Source organism: Bufo bufo, chromosome 1, assembly GCF_905171765.1.
Source record: "Bufo bufo chromosome 1, aBufBuf1.1, whole genome shotgun sequence".
Classification (NCBI taxonomy): domain Eukaryota; kingdom Metazoa; phylum Chordata; class Amphibia; order Anura; family Bufonidae; genus Bufo; species Bufo bufo.
In genome coordinates, this window is record NC_053389.1 from 2,144,943 (window position 1) to 2,168,067 (window position 23,125).

A 23,125-nucleotide genomic window follows, 5' to 3' on the forward strand; every position below is an offset into this window, starting at 1 on the left:
ACTTTCATTAGAATGACACTGCGAATGCTCCCCCGCCGCTTCATTTAGTGTCCATGGGGCTGAAGCACTCGGAGCTGTACTCGGCTCTCCCTGTCAGTCCCATAGACTTTCATTAGAATGACCTGCGAATGCCCCACCGCCGCTTAATTTAGTGTCCTTGGGGCTGAAGCACTCGGAGCTGTACTCAGCTCTCCCTGTCAGTCCCATAGACTTTCATTAGAATGACCTGCGAATGCCCCACCGCCGCTTCATTTAGTGTCCATGGGGCTGAAGCACTCGGAGCTGTACTCGGCTCTCCCTGTCAGTCCCATAGACTTTCATTAGAATGACACTGCGAATGCTCCCCCGCCGCTTCATTTAGTGTCCATGGGGCTGAAGCACTCGGACCTTTACTCGGCTGACCCCGTCAGTCCCATAGACTTTCATTAGAATGACACTGCGAATGCTCCCCCGCCGCTTCATTTAGTGTCCATGGGGCTGAAGCACTCGGAGCTGTACTCGGCTCTCCCTGTCAGTCCCATAGACTTTCATTAGAATGACACTGCGAATGCCCCACCGCCGCTGCATTTAGTGTCCATGGGGCTGAAGCACTCGGAGCTGTACTCGGCTCTCCCTGTCAGTCCCATAGACTTTCATTAGAATGACACTGCGAATGCTCCCCCGCCGCTTCATTTAGTGTCCTTGGGGCTGAAGCACTCGGAGCTGTACTCAGCTCTCCCTGTCAGTCCCATAGACTTTCATTAGAATGACACTGCGAATGCCCCACCGCCGCTTCATTTAGTGTCCATGGGGCTGAAGCACTCGGAACTGTAGTCGGCTGCCCCCGTCAGTCCCATAGACTTTCATTAGAATGACACTGTGAATGCCCCACCGCCGCTGCATTTAGTGTCCATGGGGCTGAAGCACTCGGAGCAGTATTCGGCTGCCCCCGTCAGTCCCATAGACTTTCATTAGAATGACACTGTGAATGCCCCACCGCCGCTGCATTTAGTGTCCATGGGGCTGAAGCACACGGAGCTGTACTCAGCTCTCACTGTCAGTCCCATAGACTTTCATTAGAATGACACTGCGAATGCCCCACCGCCGCTTCATTTAGTGTCCATGGGGCTGAAGCACTCGGAGCTGTAGTCGGCTCTCCCTGTCAGTCGCATAGACTTTCATTAGAATGACACTGTGAATGCCCCACCGCCGCTGCATTTAGTGTCCATGGGGCTGAAGCACACGGAGCTGTACTCAGCTCTCACTGTCAGTCCCATAGACTTTCATTAGAATGACACTGCGAATGCCCCACCGCCGCTTCATTTAGTGTCATGGGGCTGAAGCACTCGGAGCTGTACTCGGCTCTCCCTGTCAGTCCCATAGACTTTCATTAGAATGACACTGCGAATGCCCCACCACCGCTGCATTTAGTGTCCATGGGGCTGAAGCACTCGGAGCTGTACTCGGCTCTCCCGTCAGTCCCATGTAGCGATTAGAATGACACTGCGAATGCGCCACCGCCGCTTCATTTAGTGTCCATGGGGCTGAAGCACTCGGAGCTGTAGTCGGCTGCCCCCGTCAGTCCCATAGACTTTCATTAGAATGACACTGTGAATGCTCCCCCGCCGCTTCATTTAGTGTCCATGGGGCTGAAGCACTCGGAGCTGTACTCGGCTGCCCCCGTCAGTCCCATAGACTTTCATTAGAATGACACTGCGAATGCTCCCCCGCCGCTTCATTTAGTGTCCATGGGGCTAAAGCACTCAGAGCTGTACTCGGCTCTCCCTGTCAGTCCCATAGACTTTCATTAGAATGACACTGCGAATGCTCCCCCACTGCTCCATTTCATGTCCATGGGGTTGAAGCACTCGGAGCAGTACTCGGTTGCCCCCGTCAGTCCCATAGACTTTTATTAGAATGACACTGCGAATGCCCCACCGCCGCTTCATTTAGTGTCCATGGGGCTGAAGCACTCGGAGCTGTACTCGGCTGTCCCTGTCAGTCCCATAGACTTTCATTAGAATGACACTGCGAATGCCCCACCGCCGCTTCATTTAGTGTCCATGGGGCTGAAGCACTCGGAGCTGTAGTCGGCTGCCCCCGTCAGTCCCATAGACTTTCATTAGAATGACACTGCGAATGCTCCCCCGCCGCTTCATTTAGTGTCCATGGGGCTGAAGCACTCGGAGCTGTACTCGGCTCTCCCTGTCAGTCCCATAGACTTTCATTAGAATGACCTGCGAATGCCCCACCGCCGCTTAATTTAGTGTCCTTGGGGCTGAAGCACTCGGAGCTGTACTCAGCTCTCCCTGTCAGTCCCATAGACTTTCATTAGAATGACCTGCGAATGCCCCACCGCCGCTTCATTTAGTGTCCATGGGGCTGAAGCACTCGGAGCTGTACTCGGCTCTCCCTGTCAGTCCCATAGACTTTCATTAGAATGACACTGCGAATGCTCCCCCGCCGCTTCATTTAGTGTCCATGGGGCTGAAGCACTCGGACCTTTACTCGGCTGACCCCGTCAGTCCCATAGACTTTCATTAGAATGACACTGCGAATGCTCCCCCGCCGCTTCATTTAGTGTCCATGGGGCTGAAGCACTCGGAGCTGTACTCGGCTCTCCCTGTCAGTCCCATAGACTTTCATTAGAATGACACTGCGAATGCCCCACCGCCGCTGCATTTAGTGTCCATGGGGCTGAAGCACTCGGAGCTGTACTCGGCTCTCCCTATCAGTCCCATAGACTTTCATTAGAATGACACTGCGAATGCTCCCCCGCCGCTTCATTTAGTGTCCTTGGGGCTGAAGCACTCGGAGCTGTACTCAGCTCTCCCTGTCAGTCCCATAGACTTTCATTAGAATGAAACTGCGAATACCCCACCGCCGCTTCATTTAGTGTCCTTGGGGCTGAAGCACTCGGAGCTGTAGTCGGCTGCCCCCGTCAGTCCCATATACCAATTAGAATGACACTACGAATGCCCCACCGCCGCTTCATTTAGTGTCCATGGGGCTGAAGCACTCGGAGCAGTACTCGGCTCTCCCTGTCGTTCCCATAGAGTTTCATTCGACTGACACTCCCCAGGACCCGGCCTCACACGTTCCTCAGAGACACATGGAGCAGAACTTACCTTTTGCAGTCACGTTGACATTGAAGATTAAGGTCTCGCTTCCGATCACATTTCTGGAGGTACATTCATATCTTCCAGAATTCGCCTGCGTCACCTCGGAGAGGTGGAGGTTGGATGAATAACTTGTGGAGTTGACGCCGCTCTTTATTTCCGTCTTGTCCTTATACCAGGTGAAGGTCGCCGGGAGGATCTTAGAAGATATACGGGAAGTAGGTCTCGTATTTAAATTTATCGTCAGGATGACACTACCTCCTTCTGGTACGTCTTTTATTGTGTTATTTTGTTCTAGAAAATATGGAGGCTCTGAGGAAAGAAATCGTACAGTAAGGAGACATGCTACAGATAGCCCCCGTCTCACACCACCTAGGAGTCTGTTCACACACTGCAATATGCTGGGACTAATGCATCAATCACCTTTTCAGTTGCTGCTATGCGGGTGGATTTACAAGATGTTACCAAAGTCCTGCGAACCCCCCCCCCCCCCAAAAAAAAAAAAAAACATGAAAAAATGTCCATGGAAATACAGGGAGTGCAGAATTATTAGGCAAGTTGTATTTTTGAGGATTAATTTTATTATTGAACAACAACCATGTTGTCAATGAACCCAAAAAACTCATTAATATTAAAGCTGAATATTTTTGGAAGTAGTTTTTAGTTTGTTTTTAGTTTTAGCTATTTTAGGGGGATATCTGTGTGTGCAGGTGACTATTACTGTGCATAATTATTAGGCAACTTAACAAAAAACAAATATATACCCATTTCAATTATTTATTTTTACCAGTGAAACCAATATAACATCTCAACATTCACAAATATACATTTCTGACATTCAAAAACAAAACAAAAACAAATCAGTGACCAATATAGCCACCTTTCTTTGCAAGGACACTCAAAAGCCTGCCATCCATGGATTCTGTCAGTGTTTTGATCTGTTCACCATCAACATTGCGTGCAGCAGCAACCACAGCCTCCCAGACACTGTTCAGAGAGGTGTACTGTTTTCCCTCCTTGTAAATCTCACATTTGATGATGGACCACAGGTTCTCAATGGAATTCAGATCAGGTGAACAAGGAGGCCATGTCATTAGATTTTCTTCTTTTATACCCTTTCTTGCCAGCCACGCTGTGGAGTACTTGGACGCGTGTGATGGAACATTGTCCTGCATGAAAATCATGTTTTTCTTGAAGGATGCAGACTTCTTCCTGTACCACTGCTTGAAGAAGGTGTCTTCCAGAAACTGGCAGTAGGACTGGGAGTTGAGCTTGACTCCATCCTCAACCCGAAAAGGCCCCACAAGCTCATCTTTGATGATACCAGCCCAAACCAGTACTCCACCTCCACCTTGCTGGCGTCTGAGTCGGACTGGAGCTCTCTGCCCTTTACCAATCCAGCCATGGGCCCATCCATCTGGCCCATCAAGACTCACTCTCATTTCATCAGTCCATAAAACCTTAGAAAAATCAGTCTTGAGATATTTCTTGGCCCAGTCTTGACGTTTCAGCTTGTGTGTCTTGTTCAGTGGTGGTCGTCTTTCAGCCTTTCTTACCTTGGCCATGTCTCTGAGTATTGCACACATTGTGCTTTTGGGCACTCCAGTGATGTTGCAGCTCTGAAATATGGCCAAACTGGTGGCAAGTGGCATCTTGGCAGCTGCACGCTTGACTTTTCTCAGTTCATGGGCAGTTATTTTGCGCCTTGGTTTTTCCACACGCTTCTTGCGACCCTGTTGACTATTTTGAATGAAACGCTTGATTGTTCGATGATCACGCTTCAGAAGCTTTGCAATTTTAAGAGTGCTGCATCCCTCTGCAAGATATCTCACTATTTTTGACCTTTCTGAGCCTGTCAAGTCCTTCTTTTGACCCATTTTGCCAAAGGAAAGGAAGTTGCCTAATAATTATGCACACCTAATATAGGGTGTTGATGTCATTAGACCACACCCCTTCTCATTACAGAGATGCACATCACCTAATATGCTTAATTGGTAGTAGGCTTTCGAGCCTATACAGCTTGGAGTAAGACAACATGCATACAGAGGATGATGTGGTCAAAATACTCATTTGCCTAATAATTCTGCACTCCCTGTATCCTCAAAGTGCAAAGGGTATTCACAGAAGAGACGCTGCTTACTGGCTGTTGAGATGCCACTCATTGACTGGTGAGGCGCTGCTTACTGACTGTTGAGATGCCACTTATTGACTGGTGCGGCGCTGCTTACTGGCTGTTGAGATGCCACTCATTGACTGGTGAGGCGCTGCTTACTGACTGTTGAGATGCCACTTATTGACTGGTGAGGCGCTGCTTACTGGCTGTTGAGATGCCACTCATTGACTGGTGAGGCGCTGCTTACTGACTGTTGAGATGCCACTCATTGACTGGTGAGGCGCTGCTTACTGACTGTTGAGATGCCACTCATTGACTGGTGAGGCGCTGCTAACTGACTGATAAAATGCTACTTACTGACTGGCGAGGCACCTCTCATTGACTGTTGGAAGTGGCATGTTAAGGGGGATAGTGCTGCTGTCATTGTGGGAGGGGTGAAAGGGGGACAATATTGCAGTAAGTGGAAGTGGCATGTAAGAGGGTAAATACTCCTTGGCCAACTCCTGGAGCACTTCATACTTCACAGACCGGATATTTAGTGTCTCCCACTCAGACACCATCTCCTTGTCTCATCTCTTCTCTGTTGGTGTACCTCAAGGTTCTGTCCTAGGGCCCCTGCTCTTGTCAATTATTTACTTTATTAGTCTCTTATATAGCACTGACATATTCTGCAGCTTTGCTTTACAGACATTATCATCACTCTGTCCCCGATGGAGCTCACAATCTAAGGTCCCTATCAGTATGTCCTTGGAGTGTGAGAGGGCTGGAGTACCCTGAGGAAACCCACACAAACAAGGGGAAAACAAACTCCATGTTGTCCTTGGTCAGATTCAGATCTAGGAACCCAGCACTGCAAGTCACAAGTGCTAACCATTGAGCCACCAATAAGCACTGAGCCACCGCTAACCATTGAGCCACTACCAACTACTGAGCCACCGCTAACCATTGAGCCACTACCAACTACTGAGCCACTGCTAACCATTGAGCCACTGCTAACCATTAAGTCACTACCAACTACTGAGCCACTGCTAACCATTGAGCCACTGCTAACCATTAAGTCACTACCAACTCCTGAGCCACCGCTAACCATTGAGCCACTACCAACTACTGAGCCACTGCTAACCATTGAGCCACTGCTAACCATTAAGCCACTACCAACTACTGAGCCACCGATAACCATTGAGCCACTACCAACTACTGAGCCACCGCTAACCATTGAGCAACTACTGAGCCACCGCTAACCATTGAGCCACTACCAACTACTGAGCCACCGCTAACCATTGAGCCACTACCAACTACTGAGCCACCGCTAACCATTGAGCAACTACCAACTACTGAGCCACCGCTAACCATTGAGCAACTACCAACTACTGAGCCACCGCTAACCATTGAGCCACTACCAACTACTTAGCCACCGCTAACCATTGAGCCACTACCAACTACTGAGCCACCGCTAACCATTGAGCCACTACCAACTACTGAGCCACCGCCAACTATTGAGCAACTACCAACTACTGAGCAACCGCTAACCATTGAGCAACTACCAACTACTGAGCCACCGCTAACCATTGAGCAACTACCAACTACTGAGCCACCGCTAACCATTGAGCCACTACCAACTACTGAGCCACCGCTAACCATTGAGCCACTACCAACTACTGAGCCACCGCTAACCACTGAGCCACTGCTAACCATTGAGCCACTGCTAACCACGGAGCCACCACTGAGTCACCACGCTACCCCACCTTCTACACCTTTGGCCTGCGACAGCTCAGAGTGCCCCATGGCTTCCAGTATCACTTCTATGCTGAAGACACGCAGATCTACCTCTCTGCTCCAGACATCACCACCTTACTATCCAGAATCCCACAATGCCTATCCTCCATATCCTCCTTCTTCTCCTCTCACTTTCCAAAACTTAACATGGATAAAACAGAATTTGTCATCTTTCCTCCATCTCACTCAGTACCCCCATCAGATTTATCTATCACAGTCAATGGATGCACACTCTCCCTGGTTAACCATGTCCGCTGCCTTGTAGTAACTTTGGATTCTGCTCTGTCCTTCAAACCACACATCCAAACCCTTTCCACCACCTGCCGCCTCCAACTCAATTTCTTAACCAGGAGTCTGCAAAAATGCTAACATCCTCCTCTGTGGCCTCCTATCTAGCACTCTGACACCACTCCAATCTATTCTCAACTGTGCAGCCGACTAATCCACCTCTCCCCGTTACTCTTGTGTCTCTTCTCTCCAATCCTTTTACTGGCTCCCCATTGCCTAGAGAATCCAGTATAACTTGTCCCCTCCATGCATCTGCGACCTGATCTCCCGGTACCTTCCTACACGCAATCTCCAATCCTCACAAGACCTTCTCGATGCTCCTCTTACCTCCTCTTCCCACAATTGCCTCCAAGATTTCTCCCGTGCATCCCCCACCACTCTGGAACTCGCTACCCCAACATGACCGACTCTTACAGTGGAATCCTTTAAAAGAAACCTAAAAACCCACCTCTTCAGACAAGCCTACAACCAGTGACCCTGCTGCCTCTATACTGCCATGACCAGCTTTACCCTCTCCTACTGTGTCCTTCTCCGATACCATGTAGATTGTAAGCCTCCCGGGCAGGGCCCTCTCTCCTTCTGTACCAGTCTGTAACCTATCCTGTTAATTCTTACTGCACACGCTTTATATTATGTATGTGACTCTTCCTCATGTGTACAGCCCCCTGGAATCAATGCGCTATAATAATAATAATAATAATAATTGAGGTGCCCCTGAGCTGGGGACATATTAGATGTTGGAAGAGTTTTCCATTTTCCAGTGAACTGAGCATAGGGACAGATGGGACAAGTGCTATGGAAAGGGTTTTACGGAGATATTAATAGTAAGGGATAGGGAGACTGCAGGGACAGTGTAGGGAGATTGTAGGGAGAATTTTCAGACACTGTAGGGAGGGTATAGGGAGACTGCAGGGACAGTATAGGGAGATCATTTTGAGAGTTTTCAGACACAGTAAGGAGGGCATAGGGAGACTGCAGGGACAGTGCAGGCTGTGTAGGACAATGCAGTTTGTATCAATCCCCTGTGTAGGGCACAGAGCTATCTAATTGAACGGAGCCCCCCCTTATAAAGGGGTTCTCCGGGACAGATAAAAAAGAAGATACTGAAAAAAAATGATTTATTATAAATAAACTCTTAAATGGATTTAATCATTTATAATGGCTCGTTTAGTCTAGGGGACAATCAGTGAAGGAGCTAAAATGGCAGCTCTTAAATTTATGATCAAAAAAGTCGGTCCTTCACGTGACACTGCAGGACGACCGGTGTGAGACAGCAGAGCACAGAGCCCTATGTAAAGTCTGCCGGTCTCAGCAGCGTGAAGCTTATATTATGTGCAGATGACGGCTGAGATAACTGCTCCGCTGTGTCCCTGTGCTTCAGAAAGGATTCTACCTCATCCCATACTCAGAGGCTGAATTTATGATCATAAATCTTAGAGCTGCCATTTTAGCTCCTTCACTAATTGTCCCCTAGACTAAACGAGCCATTATAAATAATTAAAGGAATTTAAGAATTTTTTTGTAATAACATGTTTTAGAAGTATTTTCATAAGCAATTCTATAGCGCCTTTTTCTCAAATTGGGGTGAATAAGCTGTGTAATCTTACTATTTTTGCTCTGTTAACCACTGCACGGTTAAGTCCATTATACCTGACGCTAACATCGACCTGTAAGGCTGAGTTCACACTGGAGTTATTTGGTCAGTTTTGGCCCCGTGACTGCCCCAATAAGTGAAGTGTGCAGTGATTCTAAGAGCGACGCCTGTCATCTCCATGTCATACGGACTCACAGTATTATTTCACTACCACGGCAGACTCCCTATGTGTGTTACTGCAAGGCACAGTGCTCTACACCGCTCTACAGGCACAGTGCTCTACACCGCTATACAGGCACAGTGCTCTACACCGCTATACAGGCACAGTGTTCTACTCCACTATACAGGCACAGTGTTCTACACCGCTATAGAGGCACAGTGCTCTACACCACTATAGAGGCACAGTGTTCTACACCGCTATACAGGCACAGTGTTCTACACCGCTATACAGGCACAGTGTTCTACACCACTATACAGGCACAGTGTTCTACACCACTATACAGGCACAGTGTTCTACACCGCTATACAGGCACAGTGTTCTACACCGCTATACAGGCACAGTGTTCTACACCGCTATACAGGCACAGTACTCTACACCGCTATACAGGCACAGTGTTCTACACCGCTATACAGGTACAGTGTTCTACACCGCTATACAGGCAGAGTGTTCTACACCGCTATACAGGCACAGTGTTCTACACCGCTATACAGGCACAGTACTCTACACCGCTATACAGGCACAGTGCTCTACACCGCTATACAGGCACAGTGCTCAACACCGCTATACAGGCACAGTGTTCTACACCGCTATACAGGCACAGTGCTCTACACCGCTATACAGGCACAGTGTTCTACACCACTATACAGGCACAGTGCTCTACACCGCTATACAGGCACAGTGTTCTACACCGCTATACAGGCACAGTGTTCTACACCGCTATACAGGCACAGTGTTCTACACCGCTATACAGGCACAGTGTTCTACACCGCTATACAGGCACAGTACTCTACACCGCTATACAGGCACAGTGTTCTACACCGCTATACAGGTACAGTGTTCTACACCGCTATACAGGCAGAGTGTTCTACACCGCTATACAGGCACAGTGTTCTACACCGCTATACAGGCACAGTACTCTACACCGCTATACAGGCACAGTGCTCTACACCGCTATACAGGCACAGTGCTCTACACCGCTATACAGGCACAGTGTTCTACACCGCTATACAGGCACAGTGCTCTACACCGCTATACAGGCACAGTGTTCTACACCACTATACAGGCACAGTGCTCTACACCGCTATACAGGCACAGTGCTCTACACCGCTATACAGGCACAGTGTTCTACACCGCTATACAGGCACAGTGCTCTACACCGCTATACAGGCACAGTGCTCTACACCACTATACAGGCACAGTGTTCTACACCACTATACAGGCACAGTGTTCTACACCACTATACAGGCACAGTGTTCTACACCAATATACAGGCACAGTGTTCTACACCACTATACAGGCACAGTGTTCTACACCGCTATACAGGCACAGTGTTCTACACCGCTATACAGGCACAGTGTTCTACACCAATATACAGGCACAGTGTTCTACACCACTATACAGGCACAGTGTTCTACACCGCTATACAGGCACAGTGTTCTACACCGCTATACAGGCACAGTGTTCTACACCGCTATACAGGCACAGTGTTCTACACCACTATACAGGTACAGTGTTCTACACCACTATACAGGCACAGTGTTCTACACCGCTATACAGGCACAGTGTTCTACACCGCTATACAGGCACAGTGTTCTACACCGCTATACAGGCACAGTGCTCTACACCGCTATACAGGCACAGTGTTCTACACCGCTATACAGGCACAGTGTTCTACACCGCTATACAGGCACAGTGCTCTACACCGCTATACAGGCACAGTGTTCTACACCACTATACAGGCACAGTGTTCTACACCGCTATACAGGCACAGTGTTCTACACCGCTATACAGGCACAGTGTTCTACACCGCTATACAGGCACAGTGTTCTACACCGCTATACAGGCACAGTGTTCTACACCGCTATACAGGCACAGTGCTCTACACCGCTATACAGGCACAGTGCTCTACACCACTATACAGGCACAGTGTTCTACACCACTATACAGGCACAGTGTTCTACACCACTATACAGGCACAGTGTTCTACACCGCTATACAGGCACAGTGTTCTACACCGCTATACAGGCACAGTGTTCTACACCGCTATACAGGCACAGTGCTCTACACCGCTATACAGGCACAGTGCTCTACACCACTATACAGGCACAGTGTTCTACACCACTATACAGGCACAGTGTTCTACACCACTATACAGGCACAGTGTTCTACACCACTATACAGGCACAGTGTTCTACACCACTATACAGGCACAGTGTTCTACACCGCTATACAGGCTCTCTGCAGCCAGGAAATAGCCGTTTTTTAACGCCATTTGCCGCAAATAAATTCGTATCGAACCAAATTTTTTGTAAAAATTTGGCAAAGCGTCCGAATAAAATTTTTGAAAACTTCGCTCATCTCTAGTAAACCTATGGCAGAATTCCTGATTTTTACCGCTGTCATCACAAGTTATTTTTGAATTTATTTTTATAATACATGATATCTACCCTGAACAGGTCATTATAAGCCATGGTGCGTCCTGCCATAAATCCCTGTCCTGAAATGCAAAATTGTTTATGTCTTCAAGGTGTTAATGAGTCACCCATCTGGGTGGATACGTGTTCACCACTGACACTGCAGCACTGGGGACCAGGGTTTGAATCTAACCAAGGACGATATGTATGTTCTCTCCGTGTTTGTGTGTCTCGTTCCTTTTGTCATCCAGGCAACATCCTGATAGTGTAATGTGGATCTCGAGCCTCAGGATGGTGGGCAGTGAGCGATCTCCACAGAGACAAGGCGTAAGTCAACAAGCAGGTGGGCTCGAAGAGCGAGTCCTTCATTACTGACAGGTAATCTTCATTACTGACGGGATCTGGTTGGTGTCACCTCTCCCCATTCATCGCCGTCTCTGGAGCTGATGTTCAGCTCTGTGTGTGAATTCGCAGAACCTTCTGTCTCTTTGGGATTTGGAATTGGCTGTTAGTATAACAACTTTCATATGGCAAAGGCCACACGATTCTGCACTGGTTGAACATGACCTTAAACTGAAAGCAGGACTGTGTTCACACACCAATTTTGGCAGTATGGAGCAGAACTCCCAACAGGACCCCGTTAAAGTCAGCTGTGTCACTAATCTGTCATCTCACAAAACCAACTACAGTCCATGGAACTCTCCAGATGACTCATGTTCTGTCCTCCTAGACTTCTAGAATGAACATGGAGAAATACTTCAGGAAGATACTTCACTGACAAAGTCTCAGGATGAGTAGAGGTGTCCTGAAACCAATGGTGAGGAGTACAACCAGCTATCTGCCGGACACCACGGACTGTCAACCATAGGTCCTTCCAGAAAGGCGCCATCTTGGCCACCATGGCTGTGGAATCCTTAAAGTCCAACATCCCACACAATGACGGATTCAATGACTGACAAGAGGCTAATGGGACAGTGCTACAATTCACTACTTTCCTCCTTACCCACCATTAATTCTTATTTTATGGGCAGAAAAATGGCATTGCAATATGCCAAGCGTTTAAAAGCAAAACTGGAAAGCGACTTCTTGGCATCCTACCCCATGAAACCATTGGGCTACTGTTGTTACATCAATGATGTTCTAATCATCTGTACAAGAACGAATACAATTCCATGAAGGAGTCGATGACGTCCATCCACCACACACTGAACTATTCATACATGACTGTATCCGGAGCCAATGTCAACTCTGAACTCTCGCACTGATGTGAGCTCATGGAGGAGTCAATCATCCACCACACACTGAACTATTCATACATGACTGTACCTGGATCTGGCGTCAACTCTGAACTCTCGCACTGCTCTGAGCTCATGGAGGAGTCAATGACTTCCATCCACCACACACTGAACTATTCATACATGACTGTACCTGGATCTGGTGTCTGTTCTCTAAACTCTTGCACTGATGTGAGCTCATGGAGGAGTCAATCATCACCACACACTAAACTATTCATGGCTGTACCCCCGGAGCCGGCATCAGCTCTCTGAACTCTCGCACCAGGTTTGGATAGCCCCTTTAATCCACAGTTCTTAGCCGATCACTGTGCCCTGAGACAAATCTGCTTAATATTCAGTTGTTGTTGGTTTTGTCCTGCAATGGAGGCTTGTAATGTAGGACGTAAAAGTGTCATTGGTAAGAACAAGGGGTCTGATGGGACAGCAGTCACATGACAAACCAGGAAGTAGGATTGAAGCATGGGGGATAAGAGAAAACTGAAATGAGGTAAATACAAAAAAAAAATGGGGAATGGGACAAAAGTGATTAATGAAAACACACTTTAGAGTATAAAGTAGTTTATGGCACAACTCCTTTAATTAGACTTTTCAGTGTAATTACTGACACCATATTTGTGACTCACCCAGGATCTTCTGACAGATTGACGTCTTCCCCAGTTGATCACCCGTGCAGTTGAGGACTGAGCCCCAGATCAGAGTCTTGGAGGACACATTCCTGGTCACGATGTTTGGATTCATCCCTGTTGTGTCGTTAAATGTCATCGTCACATTGGCGGGAGGTCGACCATTTTCCCAAGAGCAGACAAGGCTCAAAATATCGCCATTAGAAGTTACTGGACATGACATTTCTCCATCCGGGCGCCCTGTGAGAAGACAACGTACAGCAGTGATGGGTCCAGAAACGCTGTGTAAGTGATGTGTGTGCACACGGCACCTGGTAACCATAAGAGGACAGGCGGTCATTGCGCCTTCATACATGCTCTGGCTGTGGATCTAGGGTGTGAACACGTGTCTACAGATGATTCCTGTATACCTGAAGACACAGAAGAGCTCATGCTGGAGCCTTCAGAGCCTGTGCCTCCCACACTAGAACATGGTATGGGCAGTGGTAGAGCCAGTGAGATGACCATATGGCGGTATGCATAATCTTCCTGTTGTATTCTAGGCCGTTCTTCCTAACCCAGTTGATAGATGATTGAGGGGATGGAGGATTGTGTTGTATAGACTCATATATTCAGTATAAATCCCATAGGTGACACGGGCCAGTGAGAGGGCAGCACGCATACAAGACACTACATGTGCGGAATTATTCTACTCACAGTTGAGACTGAAGCTGAGCTCATTGCTGGTGGAGCTATTCAGCAGGTTGGACGCTGTACAGGTGAAGGGTCCACCATCGTTCCTGGAGATCGGGCTGATGGTCAGATTGGAGTTTGGAGGAGAATTACTCTCAGTAATGTAATATGGAGGCTTTGAGGACACTGGTTTTCCATCCAGACTCCATGTGAAGGTGATGGCTGAACCCTGAGCTGAGCAATGGAGAGACACCGAGTCCTGTTCTGCCCAGAGCTCTGCGGAGGACGCGTTACTGCTCAGAGTCACTGCTGAGACCGGGGCTGTAATGAGGGATTACAATGTCAGGTAACACCTATATACAGATAACACAATAGTGATAGCTTGTCTGCTACCTCTCTGTACAGTGACATCTGCACAGGCCACCGAGCATGCCCACAATACTCTTCCATAAAAGTCAATGGTGATGGTCACAGGTCCCCTCCTCATCTTCATTGCACAGTGACCTCTGTACAGGTCACAGAACATGCCCACTACATTCTACCAAAGAAGTCAATAGACGATGGTCACAGCTTTCCTCCCTGCCCAATGGTCTTTGCACAGGTCACAGAGCATGCTGACTACATTCTGCCATAGAAGTCAATAGTGTAGTGCCCTAGAGCTGGGGTACTTTGACGTTTGAGCATTTGTGGCCATTTTCCCCTATTTCCCCTTTGCAAAGTTATAAACGTCTTACTTTATTTCACTTGAAAGGGATAACTTGCACTACTGTGTAACTGCATTTTATATGTCTGTTGTGATATATATCCTGTTCATTATCACTGTATTTTTAAGGCTCTGTGGAAAGGGTTAATGAATACTGGCAGACTTTTGGGACTTTGAATGAGAAGCTGGTAATTTTCCACAGCTGCCACAGAGTTTAAAGAAGACCATGTTTTGGAGGAAAAAGCCAGATGTTGTTTACCAGCAAACCCAGACAGTCTGACCTTCTGAATGTCTGGTTCAGCTCTGTTGTTATGTCTGGAAACTTGTTTTTGTCTGGAAAACCTGCTGTGTCATTGCCATTGAGTATTATTCTAGCACTAATGTAAGTCTATGAGAGACGGAAAGTGTAACATTGTATCTGTTTGTGCTGAGCTTCTCCGCTCCACCCCTCCCACTAGAAGGTTCTAGTTCAGCCAGAAACTATATATAAGGAGATCAGTCAGAGACCCTAGTGTGCTGCAGTTAGGGACCAGTGCTTGGAGGGGAGACTCTGCCAGACTACTGAGTGACCAGAAGAAGATGCTGAGACGGGGATACTCTGCCACAGACCATGGATCACCAGCCTTGGACCAGGGTACTAGCCTTCTGAGAGAGAAAGAGATGGACAGCTAGCTCAGGCCTTTCCTCAGCATCAAACCCTTCTTCTGCCAGGAAGGAGACTGGAGAAGCCAGCCCTATGCCTCGTCTCAGGGAGGAGAGTGGAGAAGCCAGCCCTATGCCTCGTCTCAGGGAGGAGACTGGAGAAGCCAGCCCTATGCCTCACCTGTACTGTTTTGCACCTGAATTTCTCCAGTAAAGAAGCCCCCGGTTTATTGCAGACCCTGACTCTCAGTGGCCACCTCAAACCCGGCCACTGCAATATACAATGGTCACAGCTTTCCTCCTCCCCTCCCTGCACAATGGTCATTGCACAGGTCACAGAGCATGCTAACTACATTCTGCCATAGAAGTCAATAGACAATGGTCACAGCTCTCCTCCTCCCCTCCCTGCAAAGGAAAGAGAAGATGCTCCACAGTGGGCGCTCCGCTCCCTTTTTTCTTACAGTACAGCATGGTCACGTGATGTGGACGTGCTGCGGTTGGGACACTGGTGAGCACCACATGATTGTACACCCAACCGCCGGATCAACAAAACTAATTAGAACAGAATTATTTCTTATGTGTCCATTTTTTATTGCAGTGTTGTAATTAGTACTCTGGTCGTATGGTTCTCGGAGGTAGAGCACCGGATCCTAACTGAAGCACGTTGCATCGTGTAGTTGTTCCCTTAGATGGAGAAGCTCACATTATAGTACCAAACAATATCCTCATAGTCTTGGTTCACGTACCGATGGAAACGCAACATACCGCACTGCAAAACCGCACACGTTCTACAAGGTTTGTCCCTCTTGTGATGCCGATCTTGACTGCAGAGAGTTTTACAGATGAAAAATGTGTATAATACCGCCGGACAAAACAAAATAAAAAACCGTACAAACACATGTGGTGTCAAACGACCGCAACATGTGAATCCGATCCAAAATTAAGGTCGGATTATAGCGAAACCCACAAGGCTCTATCTTCACAGTCAGGTGATGGCTATTCTGCTCTCATGTGTGTCCTGGACTGTACGTGTCAAGGTGAAAATCAGAAACTGCAGAGGCACAATATAAATGCTCTTCTGCACCAGATACTGGATGGCAGCACACAGTCCCCGGGACTCCACATTATGGCAGCACACAGTCCCCAGGACTCCACATTATGGCAGCACACAGTCCCCGGGACTCCACATTATGGCAGCACACAGTCCCCGGGACTTCACATTATGGCAGCACACAGTCCCCAGGACTTCACATTATGGCAGCACACAGTCCCAGGGACTCCACATTATGGCAGCACACAGTCCCCAGGACTCCACATTATGGCAGCACACAGTCCCCGGGACTCCACATTATGGCAGCACACAGTCCCCAGGACTCCACATTATGGCAGCACACAGTCCCCGGGACTCCACATTATGGCAGCACACAGTCCTCGGGACTCCACATTATGGCAGCACACAGTCCCCAGGACTCCACATTATGGCAGCACACAGTCCTCGGGACTCCACATTATGGCTGCAAACAGTCCCCAGGACTCCACATTATGGCAGCACACAGTCACCAGGACTCCACATTATGGCAGCACACAGTCACCAGGACTCCACATTATGGCAGCACACAGTCCCCAGGACTCCACATTATGGCAGCACACAGTCCCCAGGACTCCACATTATGGCAGCACACAGTCCTCGGGACTCCACATTATGGCAGCACACAGTCCCCGGGACTCCACATTATGGCAGCACACAGTCCCCAGGACTCCACATTATGGCAGCACACAGTCACCAGGACTCCACATTATGGCAGCACACAGTCACCAGGACTCCACATTATGGCAGCACACAGTCCCCAGGACTCCACGTTATGGCAGCACACAGTCCCCAGGACTCCACGTTATGGCAGCACACAGTCCCCAGGACTCCACATTATGGCAGCACACAGTCACCAGGACTCCACATTATGGCAGCACACAGTCACCAGGACTCCACATTATGGCAGCACACAGTCACCAGGACTCCACATTATGGCAGCACACAGTCCCCAGGACTCCACATTATGGCAGCACACAGTCACCAGGACTCCACATTATGGCAGCTCACAGTCCCCAGGACTCCACATTATGGCAGCACACAGTCACCAGGACTCCACATTATGGCAGCACACAGTCACCAGGACTCCACATTATGGCAGCACACAGTCCCCAGGACTCCACATTATGGCAGCTCACAGTCCCCAGGACTCCACATTATGGCAGCACACAGTCCCAAGGACTCCACGTTATGGCAGAACACAGTCCCCGGGACTCCACATTATGGCAGCACACAGTCCCCGGGACTCCACATTATGGCAGCACAAAGATCTGAGTGATACGAGTGGAACTTGCAATGAAGCCTCCATGTTCCTGTGTATAACACCCGAGACATATGGTTGGACAGGATGGGCCCCGGCCCCCGAGCAGACCACGGCCGCTGTATCGCTGATCTGCAGAATGGCTTTAGCATCGTGTTCACACAGCACATTTTTTGCACATCTATGTACTGTACAGGAGAAGAGCCGCAGGAAGCCTACACTCACTTTCCCCTCAGAAGATGAGGTGGTGTGAGGTAAGTCCCTGAGAAGCAGGACATACGAAGACATGTAATGAGGAGTCGTGGTCGGGGTTACTCACAGCCGAGGTGGAGGAGGACTTCGGGGCTCGTCAGGTTGTTTATACTGTTCGCGGCTGTACAGGTGAAGGATCCATTATCCTTAGAAGACACCGGGCTGATGGTGAGAACGCTTCTATCTGCACTTAGCACGTAATGTGGCTCCGCAGGCAGGGCCGCCCCGTCCAGGCTCCAGGAGTAGCTGACATTTGTACCGCGGGCCGAACAGCGCAGAGACACCGAGTCTAATCCCGGCCAAACCAGTGCCGATGTGTTCACCGTCAGTGATATATCCGATATACGAACTGCAAATACAGAGGCAAGTATTAAAATGTGTGGCAGTGTATGGAGGACGTACGGCAGTGTATGGAGGACGTACGGCAGTGTATGGAGGACGTACGGCAGTGTATGGAGGACGTACGGCAGTGTATGGAGGACGTACGGCAGTGTATGGAGGACGTACGGCAGAGTATGGAGGACGTACGGCAGTGTATGGAGGACGTACGGCAGAGTATGGAGGACGTACGGCAGTGTATGGAGGACGTATGGCAGTGTATGGAGGCTGTACGGCAGTGTATGGAGGACGTACGGCAGTGTATGGAGGACGTACGGCAGAGTATGGAGGACGTACGGCAGTGTATGGAGGACGTACGGCAGAGTATGGAGGACGTACGGCAGAGTATGGAGGACGTATGGCAGTGTATGGAGGACGTACGGCAGTGTATGGAGGACGTACGGCAGTGTATGGAGGACGTACGGCAGTGTATGGAGGACGTACGGCAGTGTATGGAGGACGTACGGCAGTGTATGGAGGACGTACGGCAGTGTATGGAGGACGTACGGAAGTGTATGGAGGACGTACGGAAGTGTATGGAGGACGTTCGGCAGTGTATGGAGGACGTACGGCAGTGTATGGAGGACGTACGGCAGTGTATGGAGGACGTACGGCAGTGTATGGAGGACGTACGGCAGTGTATGGAGGACGTACGGCAGTGTATGGAGGACGTACGGCAGTGTATGGAGGACGTACGGCAGTGTATGGAGGACGTACGGCAGTGTATGGAGGACGTACGGCAGTGTATGGAGGACGTACGGCAGTGTATGGAGGACGTACGGAAGTGTATGGAGGACGTACGGCAGTGTATGGAGGACGTACGGCAGTGTATGGAGGACGTACGGCAGTGTATGGAGGACTTACGGCAGTGTATAGAGGACGTACGGCAGTGTATATAAGATGTAAGGCTGTTAATGGAGGCTGTACTGCAGTGTATAAAGTATGAATTGCAGTGTATGGAGTGTATACGGTATTGTATAAAGTCTGTATGTCAGTGTATGGAACCTGTATATGGCATTGTATGAAACCTGTATGGCAGTGTATGGATGCCGTACGTTGGTGTATGGAGGTTGTACGGCAGTGCATTGTAGCTGCATGGTAGTGAGGGAGGCTGCACGGCAGTGTATGGAGGCTGTACGGGAGTGCATAGAATCTGTATGGCAGTGTATATTACCTGTACGGCAGTGTATTAAGTTTGTACGGCACAGTATGCAGCCTGTATAGAAGTGAATGCAGTGTATATGGCAGTTTACAGACCCTGTACGGCAGTGTATGGCACTGTATGAAAGTACATGGACTGTAAATGGCAGTGTACAGAGCCTCTATGATGGTGTATGGAGTGTATCTAACAGTGTATCTGGCAGTGCACGGAGTGTACAGAGCCAGTATGGCAGTGTATGGACTGTATATGACAGTGTATGGAGCCTGTAGAACAGTGTACGAAGCATCTACAGAAGTGTATGGAGGCTCTACGGCAGCATTCAAAGACTATGGCAGAATACTGATCCTGTTGGTAGTGTGTTAGTGTATGGAGTGTATATAGCAATGTATGAACCCTGTATGGGGTGTATATAGCAGTGTATGAACCCTGTATGGAGTGTATATAGCAATGTATGAACCCTGTATGGGATGTATATGGCAGTGTATGGAGTGTATATGGCAGTGTATGGAGTGTATATGGCAGTGTATGGAGTGTATATGGCTGCTGTTGATTCCATGTGTATGGAGTCTTAGTACATTAGAGGTGTCCTACATTACAGGAGTCTTAGTACATTAGCGGTGTCCTACATTACGGACATCTTAGTACATTAGAGATGTCCTACATTACAGGCGTCTTAGTACATTAGAGGTGTCCTACATTACTGGCGTCTTAGTACATTAGAGATGTCCTACATTACAGGAGTCTTAGTACATTAGCGGTGTCCTACATTACGGACATCTTAGTACATTAGAGATGTCCTACATTACAGGAGTCTTAGTACATTAGCGGTGTCCTACATTACGGACATCTTAGTACATTAGAGATGTCCTACATTACAGGCGTCTTAGTACATTAGAGGTGTCCTACATTACTGGCGTCTTAGTACATTAGAGATGTCCTACATTACGGACATCTTAGTACATTAGAGGTGTCCTACATTACAGGCGTCTTAGTACATTAGAGGTGTCCTACATTACTGGCGTCTTAGTACATTAGAGATGTCCTACATTACAGGCGTCTTAGTACATTAGAGGTGTCCTACATTACGGACATCTTAGTACATTAGAGGTGTCCTACATTACGGACATCTTAGTACATTAGAGATGTCCTACATTACAGACGTCTTAGTACATTAGAGGTGTCCTACATTACGGGTGTCTTAGTACATTAGAGGTGTCCTACATTACAGGCGTCTTAGTACATTAGAGGTGTCCTACATTACAGGCGTCTTAGTACATTAGAGGTGTCCTACATTACGGGCGTCTTAGTACATTAGAGGTGTCCTACATTACGGACATCTTAGTACATTAGAGGTGTCCTACATTACGGACATCTTAGTACATTAGAGGTGTCCTACATTACGGACGTCTTAGTACATTAGAGGTGTCCTACATTACGGGTGTCTTAGTACATTAGAGGTGTCCTACATTACGGGCGTCTTAGTACATTAGAGGTGTCCTACATTACGGACATCTTAGTACATTAGAGGTGTCCTACATTACAGGCGTCTTAGTACATTAGAGATGTCCTACATTACGGACATCTTAGTACATTAGAGGTGTCCTACATTACAGGCGTCTTAGTACATTAGAGGTGTCCTACATTACAGGCGTCTTATTACATTAGAGGTGTCCTACATTACGGACATCTTAGTACATTAGAGGTGTCCTACATTACGGACGTCTTAGTACATTAGAGGTGTCCTACATTACGCGCGTCTCAGTACATTAGAGGTGTCCTACATTACAGGCGTCTTATTACATTAGAGGTGTCCTACATTACGGACATCTTAGTACATTAGAGGTGTCCTACATTACGGACGTCTTAGTACATTAGAGGTGTCCTACATTACGGACATCTTAGTACATTAGAGGTGTCCTACATTACAGGCGTCTTAGTACATTAGAGGTGTCCTACATTACTGGCGTCTTAGTACATTAGAGATGTCCTACATTACAGGCGTCTTAGTACATTAGAGGTGTCCTACATTACGGACATCTTAGTACATTAGAGGTGTCCTACATTACAGGCGTCTTAGTACATTAGAGATGTCCTACATTACGGACATCTTAGTACATTAGAGGTGTCCTACATTACGGGCGTCTTAGAACATTAGAGGTGTCCTACATTACGGACATCTTAGTACATTAGAGGTGTCCTACATTACGGACATCTTAGTACATTAGAGGTGTCCTACATTACAGGAGTCTTAGTACATTAGAGGTGTCTTACATTACGGGCATCTAAGTACATTAGAGATGTCTTACATTACGGGCGTCTTAGTACATTAGAGGTGTCTTACATTACGGGCGTCTTAGTACATTAGAGGTGTCCTACATTACGGGCGTCTTAGTAATTTAGAGGTGTCCTACATTACGGGTGTCTTATTACATTAGAGGTGTCCTACATTACAGGTGTCTTATTACATTAGAGGTGTCCTACATTACGGGCGTCTTAGTACATTAGAGGTGTCCTACATTACGGGCGTCTTAGTAATTTAGAGGTGTCCTACATTACGGGTGTCTTAGTACATTAGAGGTGTCCTACATTACAGGCGTCTTAGTACATTAGAGGTGTCCTACATTACAGGCGTCTTAGTACATTAGAGGTGTCCTACATTACGGGCGTCTTAGTACATTAGAGGTGTCCTACATTACGGGCGTCTTAGTACATTAGAGGTGTCCTACATTACAGGCGTCTTAGTACATTAGAGGTGTCCTACATTACAGGCGTCTTAGTACATTAGAGATGTCCTACATTACAGGCATCTTAGTACATTAGAGGTGTCCTACATTACGGGCGTCTTAGTACATTAGAGATGTCCTACATTACAGGCATCTTAGTACATTAGAGGTGTCCTACATTACAGGCATCTTAGTACATTAGAGGTGTCCTATATTACGGGCGTCTTAGTACATTAGAGGTGTCCTACATTACAGACGTCTTAGTACATTAGAGGTGTCCTACATTACGGGCGTCTTAGTACATTAGAGGTGTCCTACATTACGGGCGTCTTAGTACATTAGAGGTGTCCTACATTACGGACATCTTAGTACATTACAGGTGTCCTACATTACAGGCGTCTTAGTACATTAGAGGTGTCCTACATTACAGGCGTCTTAGTACATTAGAGGTGTCCTACATTACGGACGTCTTAGTACATTAGAGGTGTCCTACATTACGGGCGTCTTGGTACATTAGAGGTGTCCTAAATTACGGACATCTTAGTACATTAGAGGTGTCTTACATTACAGGCGTCTTAGTACATTAGAGGTGTCCTACATTACAGGTGTCTTATTACATTAGAGGTGTCCTACATTACGGGCGTCTTAGTACATTAGAGGTGTCCTACATTACAGGCGTCTTAGTACATTAGAGGTGTCCTACATTACGGGTGTCTTAGTACATTAGAGGTGTCCTACATTACGGGCGTCTTAGTACATTAGAGGTGTCCTACATTACGGGTGTCTTAGTACATTAGAGGTGTCCTACATTACGGACATCTTAG

The 23,125-nt window shown here is 47.9% G+C and overlaps 1 protein-coding gene across 2 annotated transcripts in view; it reads right to left on the reverse strand.

Moving 5' to 3' along the window:
• Nucleotides 1-23,125, reverse strand: part of LOC120990732 (carcinoembryonic antigen-related cell adhesion molecule 1-like) — a 50,383-nt gene that overhangs the window by 24,216 nt on the left and 3,042 nt on the right. For both annotated transcript variants that reach the window (XR_005776460.1, XM_040419642.1), the window contains exons 2-5: nt 18,106-18,387; nt 14,118-14,414; nt 13,422-13,661; nt 3,108-3,410 (exon numbers count right to left, since the gene is read on the reverse strand). Coding sequence is in view for 1 of the 2 variants with exons in the window: in XM_040419642.1 (XP_040275576.1) it covers nt 3,108-3,410; nt 13,422-13,661; nt 14,118-14,414; nt 18,106-18,387 (1,122 nt within the window). In the remaining variant the exon portion in view is untranslated. The remainder of the gene's footprint in view (nt 1-3,107; nt 3,411-13,421; nt 13,662-14,117; nt 14,415-18,105; nt 18,388-23,125) is intronic.